Raw genomic sequence first — 18,842 nt, forward strand, 5'->3', positions numbered from 1 at the left:
TCAGTGTAGAAGTTAGAATAGTGTCTGGCATAAATGCAGTTCTCAATGCAGAGATGTGAAATGAGTACATAAATACTGCTTTTTTGCCCTAATCAATAAGTAACATCTTGGGGAATGTATGTGCAATCCTTTACAACTGCATACGTTATTTGGTGGCCTTGTAGCAAGTTGCATGTGCTAAGTTTGATGCTGAACTATATTAAAAATATTTTTATTAAAAAAATTATTCATGTAATATATTCTGGTAATAATTTCCACTGCCCCAGCTCCTCCCCACCTACTTCACCCTCCTATTTTTTCTTTCCTTTATTTTTCTCTCTCTTTAGAAAACAAACAGGCAAACAAAAAACAAATCAGAATTTTGTTGTCGTTTATTCACGACAGGGTTCTCTTTGTAGCCCTGACTGTCCTGAAACTCACTCTGTAGACCAGGCTGGCCTCAAACTCAGAGATCCATCTGCCTCTGCCTCTCAAATGCTGGGACTAAAGATGTGAATCACCACTGCCTGGCCGGAATATTTTTTAAAGAAAAAGAAAAATACAAGAAACATATACACACAAACAAAACCCATAAAAACAAAAAAAATAAGAAACCATTATATACAAGCAAATAAGCAGTAAGACAAAAAAAATGTCCAAACAAAGCAATACGATACAAAAGTCTACAAAAATACCATTGAGTTCATTTTTGGTTTGGTTTGGTTTGGTTTGGTTTGGTTTGGTTTGGTTTGGTTTGGTTTGGTTTGGTTTGGTTTGATGGCCATTTACTACTGGGCCTGGGGCCTTTCTAGCCTTAAGTGTGGTTAATATACCCAATGAGACTCCGTTGGAGAATACCAATTTTTCTTTGTAAGTGGTTTGTCAATTGGAGATAGTTCTTGGTTAGGGATGGGAGTTTGTTCTACTTTCCCCTCTCAGTGCTGGGACCCTGGCTGGCTTGAACCTGTGCAGGCCCTGTGTATACTGCTACAGTCTCTGTGGGTTCATACATGCATCAGTCCTGTTGTGTCTGGAAGACACTGTTTCCTTGGAGTCAGCCACCACCTCTGGCTCTTACAATCTTTCCACCTCCTCTTTTACAGTTTCCTGGGCCCTGAGGGGAGGAGGAGTTTGATGAAGACATCCCATTTAGAACTAAGTATTCCAAAATCCCTCACTCTGCACATTGTTCAGTTGTGGGTTACTGTGGTAGTACCCATCTAACTTTCCATAGTGGCTGAGCAAGACACTAATGTAGGAGTATAGCAGAATGTACACATAGGAGTCTTTTTATTGTGATGTTCCTTGAGCAGGACAATAGTATTTGGTTTTCCCCTAAGCCCATGGCCTATCTAGTCTCATGTTCTTGGCTACCTGAGCAGTGTCAGGCATTGGTTATAACTCCTGGAGTGAGCCTTAAATCCAACCAGAGTGGTTGGTTACTCCCACAATGTTTGTGCCACTACTGCACTAACATAGTGTGCAGGTAGGTCACTGTTGTAGACTGCAGAGTTCATAGCAGGATTGGTGGTTACCATTTTCCTCTAGTAGCATGGTAAGTACCTTCTAGTATCATATCCACTAGGGTGAAGGCTCTAGTTAGGCACCAGCTCAACTTCTCTGTTGCACTCTCTTCTGTAAATAATTTTTCACATCATTTCTGGAAGTCAGTTTCTTACAGGATAAATTATCTTTTAAATCCCCGTTCAGGGTCAGAAGCATAGAGCACTGACATGACAGGTATGGATGTCCATGTGGCAGTCTCTCCTATGACCCTCTCTGGTTTTGAATCTGCATTCAAGTCTCAGCTTGATAAATTTTTCCTGCTATTTACCATCTTTTCCCACTTGTTATTTTCTCTCCATCTAGATATGTGCTTGCATTATACCTCACCTGTAGTCAATATTTATTATTTCATGAATGATTTCCTTCTCCTATATTCTGACCTGTGATTCACAAGAGCTTTCCCACTACACTTGTGCTTCCATTGTCTTTTCCATTCTTTGGCCATCCTCCTTTAATTTTACACTGAGTCCACCAGGTACCCTGTATGCCTGTATAATATCAAGACCAACACATTCACAAGTTCTAGGGATTAGGACTGGGCATCTTTGGGTAAGCATTATTCCATCTATCTCAAGGGATATTTTTTATTGGCTTTTATTTTCTTTAAGCCCTGGGTAGTTTTGTTTTCTAATACATCTCCTTGGCCCATCTTGTTACTTTTGGAAGTTAGGAAAAAATTCTGTCTTGACTCTCTAATTAAGTATTAAGTAGGTCTCACTTGTCAGGTGATCCTCTTCTTCACTGGCCCTACACAAGTGCTCCTGCTTCTGTTTTCTGTCTTCACTGTAGCTTCCTTTACACCTAATTAAGTCAGGTGGTCCTTCATAAAGCTGGAAAGTCACCAGCTCTTGGTCTTGGGGATTAAAGGGCAAGTAGCCAGAAGAAGAAGGCTAACCTGAGTAGTAGGACAAACAGTGACCATTCTCAAGCAAAGGTCCAAAGGAGTGCTGGGCCACATAGGTATAACTGTGGAGATTGAAAGGCCCTCTTTTATAAGCCCCTAGAAAAGTCACAGATCCTCAGTCCCCCGGTTGCCCCCCTCTCATTTCTGCCCATCTCTAGAGACAGAGATCCTGTACCACATGTTAGTCAAAAGTTCCATGCTGTTTCCAGAGTGCCTTGGCATCATTACTTTATTCATTAATATCCAATTTACATTTTTACAAGAGTAGGGCTAAATATAGCACAGAGATACTCAGGCATTGTGAACTAGAGCTACTACAGCTTGACTACAAATTTAGTTTTGAGGTTCTGGCAACTAAAGCAAAAAGGAAACACTTAAGTTACAAAGTTAGTGGGCATCTCCACAGGAAAGAGGACTTGCAGAGGACAGTACAACACTCTAAGATTGTCAAGTATCTTTAAATCAACGTGCAAAATATCTAACAGTGATATTTTACTTCCAGCAGTCAGTTTGAGGCTTGGAGAATAACCGATGAACATTCTGAACTTTGAAAGAGAATAGCTACCAGGACAATGTTCCTGGTGTCTATTTGAAATTAAGTGAAGAGACTAGTAGCATACTTTGTGGTATTGTCTGCAGAGCTCAATACAAATGTCTATAACACAGAATACATGCTTCTTCAAAGAAAAATAGCTGAAGTGATATTTTTTTAAATTCTATTCTGTGTGTATGGTTGTTTTCCCTGCATGCATGTCTGTGCACCATGTGCATGCAGTGCCCTCAGAGGCCAGAAGAGGGTGTCAGACTCCCTGTAACTGGAGTTATGGATGGTTGTAAGCTGTTGTGTGAGTGCTGGGAATTAAACCCAGATCCTCTGGTAGAGCAATCAGTGAGCCATCTCTCCAATCCCTGGAAGTCACATTTCTGATATGTGCTACTATTTTAGGTGGCCCAACTACAAACACATAAGAGGTAATTGGTAAGCACTATCTTTCACATAAAAATCAAGAAAACATTCCTACTATCCTCAGATAAGTCACCTGAAATAATAGTTTTCCAGGACATTTCCCTTCCTTCATTACATGGTAATATATTAATAGCCAAGCAAAAAGTAAGCTTTGTGGGACAGAGTCCTTCACTATAAATGGCAACACTGACTAGTATGAGGACTTATGACATATTGTAAACAAACACTCGACTATTGTGTAAATTTAAGTTGCATCAAAAATGAAAATATCCTAAAAACTATATTATCATTATTTTATTTCAAAACAAACCTAAAATGTTCAGTGTCAGCATTGTCTAGTCAATAAGTCAAATTGTAGACAAAAACCTGTTTGGACAAGTCCTGAAAAATAAAAAGGGATTCTCCAAGAAAACCACAAAGCAGCTCATTTAAGGTCAATTTCACGGTATTATTCTGTTTTTCTTCCAGTCCCGACATAAGATTTCACTACCTCAAAGGAAATTGTAAGAGTATCTATTTGCATTCCCCCCAGGTGATTGGCAGTTCAACACCAATTAGTTCAAAATTACACTGTTACTAGCATGCAATAAAAACAACACCTTTCATCTTCCTTACACAGGTAAGAATACCTTCAGAGCCAATAACTTTGATCAAATGAGTATTTTTGATCCTGCCCCACCCATGTCTTTGGATTCAGGAAAACTAATAGCTGAAGGCATTCTTCCCAGCTTTATTCTTAAGCTGAAGAACTGGTGTGGTACTGAAAATATTTTGCTTCCAAGATAACAGAATTTCCCAAACTTCAGCATTTCTTCAGTAACTGAGCTGCCCTTATACTTTTCCCAATGCATAAAATAGTCTCAATATATAAGATAACTTCAGATATTCAAGGGCAGATATTATTTAATTTAAAATATACAGTGTATTTTAAAAGAAATACACATTTCAACTTTGGCATGTACATAATTCAAATAGCTTGATGAAATAAAATTATTTCCACAAATAATTCTGTACCTTAAATAGTTCAGGGTACTAAACTTGGTCTTCTGTGAATATTATTTGGAAGTAGCAATTTCCAGCATAAACAGATTTTCTTCTTTATTTTTTAATTTAGCAAAAAAAGGGGTAGATTAGAAAATCTGATCCAAGTAACTACAAAATTTTAATTGCTTACAACTTTAAATTTGACCAGCAATCCCATCTCCAAAAATGGGAGATTTTTCAAGTTCTGGTATTATTTCAAGTAACTTGGGCAGAAAAGCAACTGTTCAAGCCCAAGGCTCCTAATGGTTCACAGAGCAAAAGGACTGTCCCCAAAGGCACCACACTCCACAAACCCAATGAATGAGGCACCTGGAAGCTGAAGCCTCACGTCCAAGTCTCCAGTCCATCTGTTTTTGTGTACTAACACTGAGGCTGTCTATAGAGGAAACACAGGGACACACATACAAGCTCCATTTCTACATCTACTCCATTTGCCACATTCATATTTACTAACATTATAATTTCTATTGGCTTCTGACATCACCTGACTATAACTATGAACCTGGTATTCTAAGACTTCTGATAACCAATACAACTATGGACATGCAAACAAACAAACTTTCACTATTAGTAACTACAGTCAAAGGCAAAAATATTAAAACAACCAGTTTTAGGAATATTATAGAATGTCAGGTATAATCAAAATAATGGCTTGGTCCTTTTCTGTTTCAGATACAAGCACTATAGATCTTGAACTAGACAAGATGTTAAGACCACCCTTTGCCCTTCATATTTGATGCTACCATTAGTAACACTATCATTCACACAGACTGTGGTTGAAAGGGAGCTGACACATACTAAATCCACATTCCATGTTTTAAAATGTGAATTTTATAATACAACTTTTCTTATAAATTCCATAGACTATGACACATGGTTCACACTCTTCTGATTTGTTTTCCAAAGCTGTCCTCCTTACTAGCATTTTAGTTTATATTTCTCATAGTCACTCATTTCATCTTGTAGCAAATAATTTGTTTGGACTACATTGTATTGTCATGAAAGTGACTAACGGGCCCAAGAAGCCAAATAAATTATGGTATCTGTCACTGTTTCATCCCTATGTATACAAATGCTTTTTACAGATATAAAATCAGGTCTATGCTGTCTGACTGTGCCCAGACACTTTGCATAGAAACCCAGAGTTGAAGTCCAGGATATTCCCTATAGTGGTATATGTGTATATGTGTCTATGTATATGCAGAGACAAACAGATACAGTAATCTATACACATAGTCTACTATAGTACTCTACATATGATGCATATATCCTATTCAAAGAAGGTATTCTTTATTCAGTGATTATGTGCGTGCGTGCGTGCATGCGTGCGTGTGTGTGTGTGTGTGTATTCTACATGAATCAAGTATTCTTAGTGTGTGGAATGGTTCTGATTGTTCAGATTCTGTGGCCACAACACTTGGGAAACCTCACTCCCACCACACACAATTCTTCAAATGATCACTGCTAGAGCCTCAAAGAATTCCCTAGGACAAAGCCAAGAAAGCTTTTGTGTTTGCCATATGAATGACGTTAGATTAGCAGCAGCATAACTGCCTGCAGTCCTGCTAGGAACACAGGGAAAGCCTGACAGAAAGCTCCATGGAAAAGCAGCCGCAGATACATCCCAACTCAGTATCTTCACAAAACCCTGAACCTCAACTTCTAAATAGCAAGAATCAAATACTGACAATGACACAGAGACTGGCTGAGAGGTCACCAAGGTCCAGGAAGAGGCTACACAGGTATGTCTTATTATTTTCAGTCCCTTTATTTTTCCGTGTCCAAAGGTATTAAAACCCAGAAAAAGCTGCTACCTCTTCTGTGCCCTAAGAATAAAGAGCTAATGCAAGTTTCAATGAGAAAGGCTTTTTTAAAAAGATTAGAATCAAGAGGCTGGAGACAGCTCAGTGGTAGAGTGTTTGCCTAGCATGTACAAGGAAGGCCCAGTGTTCAATTTCCAGCACTGAAAAAAAATTAGAATCAAGCAAGCAAGAAACTGCTACCAAAAAAATTACATACAAATTTTTATCATGAAGATGAAAACAGTACCTAACAGAATTGAATTATAGTTCAAAGGCTATAATATTTTAAAATAAATTACCTTAAAAGAACTGTGAAGGTTTTGAACTCAAACAACAAAAATAATTTCTTTTCATTATGGAACTTCTAAAGTTACCCAGTACACCCATGGGCTATATACATACAAAAGCTAATTATTTCAATTAATGCTGCTGCATTACTTAAACATTTAAGTATGTTAATGATATATGTATCCTCTTAACACTGGGGAAAAATTATAAAAGATTTTCTACCTGATTACTGTAATGGACTTTCTGTCAGGCTCCTCTGCAGGAGTCCTGGGAGCAAACAGTTCTGGCTGCTCGGAGTTTGCAGATGCAGCGGCAGGGAAACCACCTCCTTTCCACCTGCCCAAACTCAGCCGTTTGCTGTGGCCCAGTGTCACCCTTCCTAAACCTGTTCACTGGAATCGTTTTCTGTCCTCTCACTGCATTCCACTTCCCTGGACTGCCTTCTTAAAGCTCTGCCTTGTTCTTTGGTTTGGTTTGGTTTTGATCTACCAGTGATACAAGGAACACCCACGGGATATATATGTTCTATGCACAGCAGAGACAGACACTTACAAAGCTCCCTGCCCTGAGAGGCTCTGTCCAATGTGGAGAGACAGGCATGCCGGCGAGTGAAAGGACTGTAAAGAAAGAAAGAAGGTGAGAGGAAGCAGTATGCAGTGGAGGTGGACTTGAGGGTGTATGACTGATACTGGCTGCATTCAGGAAAAACATGGCAAGTCCTGTAAGAGGAGCTTTGAGATAAGACCTAGGACACAGAAAGAAAGTCACTTCTGTGTCACAGTTGCATGTCTTGTCAGACCAGTTGTTACTGTAGCGACCAGGGTTCACAGCTGGGTAAGATCGAAGATGACTTTTCTTTTCAGTGGCTTGCATAGTACCTCCCTGTACTACGAACACTAGCCAGTAGAGATGAAACTTGCAGGTCTGAACCAGTTTGGTTTCTGGATGTCTGTACTATCTTCAGCAACGGGGCCTTACTGTGCCGTTCAGGAGGGTAACCGAGAGACTTGACCACAGACTGTCATGTTTAGGGGTCTACGGGACTTCACCAGCCAACAACTCACAAAGAGATAACCCAACCTGGCACTGGGTCTTTTGTTAGCCTATAGTATTTAGTAGGAGAATTACTGCCCATTACAGGATAGCCCCATTTAAACTTTTTATATATGGGTATGTATGTATCACATGTTTTCTCTTATTTGCGGATGTTAGCTTTGAATCTTTAACATCCATAAATGAGAGAAAATGTGATATTTGTCTGAGTCTGGGTTACCTCACTCAGAATGACTGTTTGCAGCTCCACCTATTTATCTGTGAATGTCATAATTTCATTTTTCTTAACAACTCAACAGCATTCCATTGTGTAAATGAATCACATTTTCATTAGCCATTCATCAGTTGATGGGTGTCTAGGTAGTTTCTATTTCCTGGTTACTGACAATAGAGCAGCAGTGAACACTGATGAGTAAGTATCTCTATAGTAAGATAGAGTCCTTTGGATATGTGTTCAAGGGTGATATAGCTGGATCATGTGGCGGATCTACTTCCATCTTTTTGAGGAATGTCCACACTGATTTATATAGTGGCCGCACCAGTTTGTATTCCCCCAGTAGTGAATAAGTGTTTCTCTCTCCCTGCATCTTTGCCAGCACTTGTCCTCATTATCAACCGTGGTCTTTATATAGTACACTAACTAGTAATACTCCTCTAAGACTTTGTATCTCTAAGCATCATCTATTCTTTCTCCCACTCCTCCTTTTCCAGCCTCTGATAGCCCCACCGAAACGTCAGCATCCAGCCTACAAGCTGGGTCTTATGCTATGTCAGTCAGAGTGGAGGACCTATAGTTTCTAGGAGCACCAAAGGCCTGAGAGAGGGTAGTCTGTTAGGTCAGTGGAGGCAAAACTCAAAGAGATATGATCTGTGTCCCAGGGCATTCACCATGCATAGTGTTCCCTTGGGGAGCCAGACACAGGACTGGGGAAGGGTTGGTATCATAGATCCTGATACACATGATCTTGGTCATTACTACAATGGGCTTTTCAGAGCTGGTCCTGTCCTCCTATACAACTTTTATATAGATAATGTAAAAACAAAAATTTTTTAAATGTAAAGTTGACTCCATGCAGATGGAAAAGAGCCACCTTGGAGGAGAAGACAAAATGGTAGCAGCTAAGTCTCTGAGTCAGTAAATAACAACAAGTGCTGGCATCTGAGCAAGGTGTACCTGAGCCAGAACACAGCCAAGACAGAACAGGGCCAAGAGAAGAGGCTGCGCAGTGAGGGTATAGGCAGGGACAAGTTTGGAGGAAGGAAGCAGCAGGTAAAATTTCTCCATGTTTGCTTCTGGTTCCTCAAGAAACAGGAAACAAGGTCAGCAGCTGAGGTAGTAAGAAATATCTGAGAAAAGAAATGTTATCCAGCTATTGTGAATAGGACAGCAATGAACATGGCTGAGCAAGTATCTGTGGAGTAGGAGGTCAAGTCCTTTGGGCATATGTCAGTAAGTGGAGGAGATGGGTCATACGATGTAGTAGTCTGAATGTAGTTGGCCCCCATAAACTCATAGGGAGTGGCACTATTAGGAGGTGTGGCTTTGTTGGAGTAGGTATGGCCTTGTTGGAGGAAGTGTGTCATGTGGAGGTGGGCTTTGAGGTCTCATATATACTTAAGCCATGCCCCATGTCTTGGTTCACTTCCTGCTGCCTTGGGATCAAGATGCAGAATTCTCCAGCACCATGTCTGCCTGCACACCACCATATTCCCAGGCACCATGCTCCCCGCCATGATAAGGGACTCAGAAACTGCAAGCCACTACCTCAATTAAATGTTTTCCTTTTTAAGAGCTGCTATGTCATGATATCTCTTCACAGCAATAGAAACCCTAAGACATACAGTAAATGTATTTTTAGCTTTTGAGAATTCTCTACATTGATTTTCATAATAACTGCACCAGTCTGCAATCTCACCAACAGCAAATGAGGGGTCCCTTCCCACCACACTGCATCCAACATCTGTTGTCAATTGTTTTGTTGATCTTTGCTATTCTGACTTGTGTAAGATAAAATCTCAGTTGTTTTGATTTGCATTTCCCTAATTGCTAGGGACTATTAATATTTTTTTGAGTATTTCTTAATCCATTTTTTATTCTTTTGAGAACGCTCTGTTCACGTACCAGGCCCTTTTTTTGAATGGGTAATTCATTCTTTGGGTTTGTTTTTTGAGTTTTTTATATATTCTGAATATTAATCCTTTGTCAGATGTATAGCTGGCAAAGTTTCTCTCCAGCTCTATGGGCTTCCTCTTTCACCTGGATGATAGTTTCTTTAGGTATGCAGCAGCTTTTTAGTTTTATGAAGTCATACTTGTCAATTGTTAGCTTTAATTATTCAGCAACTGGAGTCCGATTCAGGAAGTCATTTCCTACACCTATATCATGTAGGGCACTGTTTATGTTTTCTCCTAGCAGTTTCAGTGTTTCAGCTTTCACCTTTAGTCCTTCACTCCATTTGGAGTTAGGTTTTGTGCAAGGTGACAGATACAGGTCTTCTTGCAGGTAGACATCCAGTTTTCCTGGCACCATTTATTGAAGATGCTTTCTTTTTCTCCAGCTTATCTTTTTGACATCTTTGTCAAATATTAAATGGCTAAAGTTATGTGTACTCATGTTTGGGTCTTGGATTTTGTTGCATAGGTCAATTTCTATTTCGATGCCTGTTTGTATTACTATGGCTCTGTAATTCATCTTGAAATTCGGAATGGTGATCCTGTAAACACTGTCCTTTTTTTCTCAGGATTGTTTTGACTATTCTGGGTCTTTCATGGTTCCATATGAATTTTAAGATAATTATTTCTATTTCTGTGAAAAATGAGATAGTGATATTTAATGGGATTGCATTAAGTCTGTAAATAGCTTTTGGTTAAAAATAGTCATTTTCACAATATTAATTCTACCAATTCATGAGCATGAGATGTTATTCCATTTTCTAGTGACTTTATCTCTTCAGAGATTTAAATTTTTCAGTGTAGAGGTCCTTTACTTCCTTGGTTAGGTTTATTCATAGGTATTTTTATCTTCTTTGAAGCTACTGTGAATAGAAGTGTGGTGGTTTGAATAAGAATGGAACCCCAGGGGCTTATATACTTGGATGCTTAGTCACCAGGGAGTAGAACTGTTTGAAAGGATTAGAAGGATTAGGAAGTGTGGCCTTGTTGGAGAAAGTGTGTCACTGGGGGTGGGTTTAGAGGATTCAAAAGTCCACATAGGCCCATGCACCCATATGCACTTGTTCTTTCTCTTCTCTTCTTTCTTTTTTTTTCTCTCTCTCTCCCCAAGCCCCTCTCCGTCTCTGCCTATGGATGTAGCTCTCAGCTACTGCTCCAGCACCTGCCTGCATGCCACCATGCTCCACACCATGATGACACATATCAAATCTCTCAAACCATAAGCCCCCAATTAAATGTTACAAGAGCTTATAAGAGCTACCTTGGTCTTGGTGTCTCTTCACAGCAACAGAACAATGACTAAGACAGAGAGTGTGTCTCTGTATGTTTGCTGGTGGTATATAAAAAAGCTATTGACTTATGCAAGCTGATTCTTTATCTTGCCACATTGCTGAATTTGTTTATTGTTTCTAGAAGTTTTCTTATACAATTTTTGGGATCTCTAATGTGTAGTATCACGTCATCTGCAAACAGGTATAGTTTGACTTCTTCTTTCCACATTTGTACCCCTTTATTTTCTTTCTCTTTCCTTATTGCTCCATAGGCCTCAACCCTACACAAAGAACTAAAGGCAACTAAGTAATGCTGAGAGTGGGAGAAATAGTCTTGTCCAGGGAAGAGCATACCAAGTTATTAGCCAACACCAAATGGTTAGCCCTGAAAACATACATACAAGTAATATTATACAGACTAAGTAGGTTGCATTTATGAATATATGCATATATATATATACACATACATGTATGTAACAGAAATTAATGGAAAAAATAGCCATGAATTTGAAAGAGAGCAAGGAGGGTTTTGTGTGGGGAAAGAGAAGGGGAAAATGATATAATAATATAACAATCTCAAAAAATAAAAGAATTTAAAAGAAAAGTCATCCAAAGATTCTAAAGTAAACATAAGAAATGGTCACATACTGGAAGGAAGAGAAGGCAGCATAATCAGGAGTAAGCACAAAAACTAGAAAGAGCAGGAGGTAACAAGGCTTGAGCTTCACCCAACAGAGCACAGCCCTGGAATACAGGCAAGAGCCTGATAAAGCACACAGGTAGGATCCACTTCTAACCTTGGCTAGGCATATAGCATGGGCAAGGAAGCTTGGGTATGGTAGAGATGGGATCAAGGCTACTGAGAGAACAGCATGCTGGGTCTCTATTGAAGGACTGTGGGAAATGGAGGTTGACAGGAAAAGAGCTAGAAGAAATAGAGGAGGGTGGGCTTGGAGTGGAGATGCCTAATATGAGATGCGCAGGCATTGGATCACTGTGGAGGGCAATGCCAAGGTGTTACAGGCAGATAAAGCACCTGAACAGAGGACTAAGAAGCTTCCCAAAAGACTAGGAAAGCCATAACAAGCATGAAAAATCACAGATCAGAAAGTGCCATCAGAAAAGAGAGTTCTGAGGAATAAGGAGCTACTAAAACAGGAGAAGCAGGAATGGCCTGGTAGCAGAGATGGCAGGACCACAAGAGATCAAAGTGTTGAAAAGGAGGAAAGAGTATGATATCTAGCAAAGCCCAGAGGGAAAGGATAGCATGTGAGGAAGCACACAACAGAACTGCACAATGCACCACCCACCCCCAGAGTGAAGGCAAGCTGTAGGAAGACAGTCCCCACACAAGGGTGATGGGGACACAACAGTGCTGGAGAGAGCAGAAAAAGGAGGGATGAGGACATAGGAGTCACAAGTGGATTAATCTTCAGATATAAGCATCACATACAAAAGTTACAGGAGCTAGGGAACATGGAAACTCAGTCAGAAATAAGACACTTAGAGATACAGGGTCAGGAGTTCAGACACTGTGGACTCATCTACTGTGACCTGTTACAGAGAGTGAGAGCTAAGTACACCCTTTGCTTTAAGTCTCCAGGCAGCATGCAAAGGAGACTATGTGAGGAATAGGATAGAGTTCTGTCAGGATCCCAGGGGATTCAGAGGCTGTACCTCTACTCCTGCCAACTAAGAGGGGGCATCAGACAGTGGCTGCCTTGACCACATATGTAGTGGATCCCTTCTGTGGATCCCTTCTACTCTCTATGTGTTTGGGCACTAAAGCCTTATTCATTTTAATTCGTTATTATTTATTCTCCATCAGTCAACTAGTCTACCATCTTGAGACAGTCTTAATTCATCTACACATCTGATGCAAAACCAGGAAGAGAAAAGGACCAGGCTGAGGACAGGATGGCTTCCTCGGGACATTGACACTGTAAACAAGCACAGCTTTGCTATTTCATTAACATGGTTTATGAAAAAGAACAAAACCATTCAACAGCATAGTCCTTTCTTACCACCAGCCAAGTGTAGAGTCTCTCCAGAGCACTATAAGAATGCACTGGAAAGAACACATATCCCAAAGCTGCCTGTTATAACACCCTACAGCCCACAAACTAAGGCGCCATTAGTAAAAGCCACCATCAGTTCCACAAATTAGCATCATGAGCACATTTTTAGAGACTGATACTCTTGCTGTTCTATAATTCTTCCCAGAGCAAGGGTAGAACATACTTTTGCTTTATAATTTAAAATATAAAGTAACTGCTACAACCAAATACATTTAACATTATACCATATTTAATGAAATCCATGAGGATGACTTACCTTACTAAGGGCCTACTTCTACTCTTTCCTAAAAGTAGCAAATCACTGGGGCTGGAGAGATAGTTCAGTGGTTAAGAGTGCTGCTTGCTCTCCCAGAGGACCCAGGTTTGATTCTCAGCACCCAAATGACAGCTTACACCATCTGTAACTCTAGTTCCAAGGGATCCAGTGCTGCCTTCTGTCATCCATGGGCACTGCATGCACATGGTACACAGACATACATGCAGGCAAAATATCCATATGTATAAAATAATTTTTTTAAGTTTAAAACAGCAAATCATGAAATGTTCTTTTCTTCTTGCTTTTTCTCCTCTGCAGATGTTAACCAATAAACCACAGAAGCTTACAATTCTTACTACAGTCAAATATCAACTTGGCCCTACAGTCCTATAATAAATAATCCAGCCTATTAGTTTCCACCTGAAACAGCCCCCAGTAGCCAATCACAGCAACACACTATTAAGGAGTTTCCCTAAAATCATTTTAAAGGCAGCTTGCCAGCTAGACAGTTTCAGTGGTACAGGAGTAACCCAAGGCTGGTATAAAAAAACCACCTGAGCTAATAGTACTCCTTAGTATCTCCTAAAAAAGTCTACTCTTTCTTCCCTTCAACTCTCAACAGAAGGGAAAAAGCAGGCCTGAGTCACTGAGGCAGTGTGCAGTCCTGCAGCACCTTTCAAGTGTAGATGTCCAAGAAGCTGTTGTGGCCACTGCCTCCAGGAGAGCCAGCCATGTGGCCCTGGCCCTTCCCTCCCAAATTCTCTCACACACCCTTTGTCAGCAAGCACCTTTGTCACTTGTAAGACTCTGAGAGAGGATATATTTCCACTCTTCAACTGTCTGTCTCTGGTGGATGAATTTTTCTACCTGATCTAACTATGTAACATACATACCATGTAGTCTTCTCTGGAGTGCTTCTTCCTCTAGGGTAATAATATAAATTTGTTCATCCAAGTCTTCAAGAATCTAAATGAAAAGATAAACTACTCAATAATGGCTCTCCCATTAGTTATCTAGTTGACCTCATCATAGAACACTCCTGCTTAGAACCCCATGCTTTCTAGCATGTGCTGCTTCTTAGCCTTGGTAAGGTCTCTGGAGAGGTCTCCTTCTGCTTCCTCCTCTTGTGTGATGGTTATTCTGTGTCATTATCTATTATCTACGTTTTCTTTCTTTCTTTTTTTAAAACTTTCTTTTTATTTATTCTTTATGTCTTTCATACCTTCCATCTCAGTCCCATTCATTTCCTGTCCCTGTGTATCTGCCCTCTGACCTTGCAGCACTCCCCCCCCCACTCACACTTGAGGTGACACACTCAAGTATATGACACCCCAGGTTCTGCAGCTTATTGTTTTAAGACCAAGTGTTATATTGACTCAAATAACTAAGACCCCAAAATTAAATGCCCAAACTATTTAATTTGTGAAAATTTAAGCATATTTTACATATTTTATTTAATGTATTTATGTTTTTCTATTTTAATACTAACCAAACACTTCAAAACTTGTTATAACAAAATCTACATGCATCTAAATTGGATATTTTAAAGCTTAAAGGATTACACTTTGTAGTATTCTCAAGGGCTAACAAGGGCATGAATTTTAAACAGAGAGTGAGACACAGCAAATACATCTTTATGAGCAAGCTGTTATTTTAGAGCTAAAAGGAAGAGATCATCTAATACAGTATTTGTCTCCCATGTGTTTTTTACCTACTCTCTAAATTAAAAATCTATAAGCTGGGGGCTGGAGAGATGGCTCAGTGGTTATGAGCACTGACTGCTCTTCCAGAGGGCCTAAGTTGGATTCCCACCAGCCACATGCCAGCTCACAACCATATATAGACTAGCTTCATCTACATAGCAAGTTCTAGGCTAGCCGGAATTACACAATGAGATGCTGTCTCAATATTAAAAAAAAAATAAAAATAAAACAAAACAAAAACCCTTTAAACTTTATTGGAGACACATAGGACATCCCATTTTTTTAACTTGATATAGTACTTCCCTGAGTACTGGAAGCTGAGATCATAAAATCCATCCAAGACAAAGCCTTAGAGAAGTACTGTTTACATACACACACTCAACAGCATGCCATACAACATTGGGGGGCGGGGGCACTCAACAATCACCAACTGTATGGGACAGTGTCTTTACTGTCTTCAAAACTAGGAAAACCTAAAACTTCAATTCTGGCTTTGTTATCATGGCTCTCCTATGAGAAGGTTCTGTCTTCCTGGCTCTGGAGGAAGTGTGAAAGCAGCAGAGCTGGTGGCACTGCATTCTATCACTCAAGCCCAAGCTCTTGATTCCAGCAAAGCAATAAAAAGGGAAGAGTTGCTGGAGTAAAGTAAGGAGAGGGATAACTCTTTCTGTGCACCTGCCAACCTTAAAGTTGCTCTAAAATCATGTGGTCCCCATCTAAAAACATTCATAAAGCAACTCACTGCTTTACAGTCCTTTCACAAGTATCTATGGTCTCCTTCAGTCTGGGACTAAGCTATCATTGAACAGATGTACCACCAGATCCACCACGGGAGCAGTAAAACAATAAAAACAAAATAAGTAAGAAAAAGTAGATTTGGGTCTGTAGGACTGGTCCTTTCATGTGCTCCAGCAGATCACATTTGGGGTGGATACTGGGGTAGGCCAACCCATAACCTTGGCTCTGGGCCTGGGTAGTTGCAGGGTTGGTCAGCTCGCTAGCTCTCTCTTGTCCTTACCAAGAGGATGAGCTCTCTCATACATTGCCTTGACAAGTTCACCCTTTGCAGAGATAAACAAGGGGTGGGGCTCGACTCTTTGCAATGAACATTTGCAAGTAAAGATATATGAACGGACGGGGGGGGGGGGGGGGTATTTACTGTGTGACTGACTATGTCACATTACAGCTTCCATGAGATTTCTTTCCTTTTCTTTTTCATTCTCTTAAAATTTTATTGGGGGGGGGGAGTGCTGCAAGGTCAGAGGGCAGATACACAGGGACAGGAAATGAATGGGACTGAGATGCAAGGTATGAAAGACATAAAGAATGAATAAAAAGAAAGTTTTAAAAAAAGAAAGAAAGAAAACGTAGATAATAGATAATGACACAGAATAACCATCACACAAGAGGAGGAAGCAGAAGGAGACCTCTCCAGAGACCTTACCAAGGCTAAGAAGCAGCACATGCTAGAAAGCATGGGGTCCTAAGCAGGAGTGTTCTATGATGAGGTCAACTAGATAACTAATGGGAGAGTAACCCAAGACTGAGAGGGCAGAGAGAAGAACTCTCTTCTCAATCATTGTTTCCCATCACTTTCAGCTGTCAGAATTTAAATTGATCACGTTGATCTGTCCTAAGTCCTAATACTTTGAGGGTTTACAATAGTATAAACTATTGGTAATTCAGAACACAGCTGAATGGCAGCAGCAGAAGCAGCAGAAATGTACATCATGTGCATGCCTCTGAGCATCCCAGAACCTTCACTACTTCATACTCTAAGAGGCAAAGATTTACAGGGAAACTCCAAGTGTCTTCAGGGCCTTGGCTCATCACTACTGTGAACTAACAGGAACTCAGACATGAGCACCCGCATGGAGACAGCAACCAAGATAAAAATTTCAAACAGTAACTTTGAGATTAAAACAAACGTCAAAACTAAGGCTTAAATAAAATGTTAGCAAAGGTCACAGGGAAAAAGTACTTACAGCTGAAGAGAAAGAGCACTCAGCCAGTGTTTCTGATGGCCAGAACACCTAACCTGACTGACAGCCTAAACTCCAAGACATGAACAGGCACGTTCAGGTAGAGAAAGCCATGTGTAAACACAGAAGTAGAGGAGGCAAGTTCATGAGGAGGAAATCCCTAATCTTGAGCTCTTAGAGGACCCTGGGCTCTGGGTTCAAACTTGCCCTTACACAGCTCTGTGACTAACAACTACTCAGCCTGTTGGGATTCCTGGCCACTCCTCCATTTACATGATTGCACATGTGCACAGTTCAGTAGCCAAGCAAGGGGCCTTATGTCCTACGTAATCCATGTGCTGCGTGATCGCGTAATTTGCACGCAGCATGATCACACAATCTGCGCATGAGTGGTGGCGTAGCTCCGTAAGCCCATATGCGCATGTGCAGGGGAATCCATAAAAAGCGGGACACAGACTCCCCCCCTCCTCCTCTACTACTTTCCTTCTCCTCCCCACCTTCTCTCTGCACGTGTCTTCCACAGGCCTGGTCACACTCTCTTTGGTCCCTCTCTTCTGCTCTCTCCTCCCCCCGCATCTCTCCCTCCTCACGTGTCCTTTCAACAGGCCTGACCATTCTGTCCTCTCCCCTCTCCTCCTAATAGAACTCTGATAGTGAGTTTTGTCGTGCCTCGTGGCTTTTCTCGCCCAGTAACAGTGCCTGCCGCTTAATGAATAACATTGTGCCACTGCGTCACCGAATTAAAACCAACATTGATGCCATGGCGAAGCAGGCTCTCTCGGCACTCTGTGTCCAGGACCCTGTGCCGAGGTTCTGCTCCATCTACAACTGCTCTCTTTTTTCATTTGCCCAGCTGGGACCGCTCCGTACAACACTGGTGAATTTTCCCTTTCCAATTCCTTGCCATTTCCCACAACTGTAGCCTGAAATATATTTCTCTCTGTTGGACCCCGAGGGGGTTCTTGGACCATGTACACCATGACTCATTCACTCTTGATGAAGCACTGAATGCTGTCGGACCCCTGGGGAGTCCTCCGGGTATGCACGCCCCCGCCCAGCCCTTGCCCCTCTCTTGACGAAGGGTGGGGTAACTTGTGTCAGTAGCATGTGCCAGTCTACAGATCTTTCCCTGCTCGGGGTCACCTGAGATGGGGGAGTCTTGGATCCCATTTGTTATTTTAGTTTTTTATTTTTTTTCTCTCAGCTGCAGTCATGGAACATAAAGGCTTCCTCCTCTTGGTCCCACTCCTCCTCTGAGAAATGCCTTAAATATGCCTAGATACCAGTAAATATGGCCTTGTAATAGTTGCTTGGACTCCAATATTTCTCGGGAATTATCTAACTTCTGCCAGTGACCGGGCAAATGAAAAGAGTTACCTTACTCCCTCGCTTTTACCTAAGCTCTGAGCCCTCCCTTTCTGAGTCTTTCTCTCCTGCCCACTTGGATTCCTGAACCTGAGGGATCTCTGACTCCAAAGAACCTCTGCCTATCTGACCTCCACTCTGTCCTCTGGTATCGGGAGGGCCATCCTGCCCAACTCTGGCTCCCACCTCCACTCTTACTGTCATCCGTTCTCAAGCTGCCCTGAGTAGCACGGAGAGGTATGGAAGCAGGATAGGATAGGATGCATGCAAATGAGTTTACATCAGGACCCACATTGGGATTATAATAATTCAGAAGGCTCTCTAGCCAGAGATCAGTTTACAACCTGCCTCCTGGAGGGCCTCCATAAGGCTGCCCTAAAACCATCAAACTATCAAAAGAAAAAAAATTTAA

At 41.1% G+C, this 18,842-nt stretch overlaps 1 protein-coding gene across 9 annotated transcripts in view; it reads right to left on the reverse strand.

The window, feature by feature from the left end:
- Lmbr1 (limb development membrane protein 1) overlaps positions 1-18,842 on the reverse strand; it is a 128,276-nt gene that overhangs the window by 37,909 nt on the left and 71,525 nt on the right. For all 9 annotated transcript variants that reach the window (XM_076566718.1, XM_042273296.2, XM_042273295.2 and 6 more), the window contains one exon: positions 14,274-14,346. In XM_076566718.1, coding sequence (XP_076422833.1) covers positions 14,274-14,346 — 73 coding nt within the window. The remainder of the gene's footprint in view (positions 1-14,273; positions 14,347-18,842) is intronic.

Source organism: Peromyscus maniculatus, chromosome 3, assembly GCF_049852395.1.
Source record: "Peromyscus maniculatus bairdii isolate BWxNUB_F1_BW_parent chromosome 3, HU_Pman_BW_mat_3.1, whole genome shotgun sequence".
Classification (NCBI taxonomy): domain Eukaryota; kingdom Metazoa; phylum Chordata; class Mammalia; order Rodentia; family Cricetidae; genus Peromyscus; species Peromyscus maniculatus.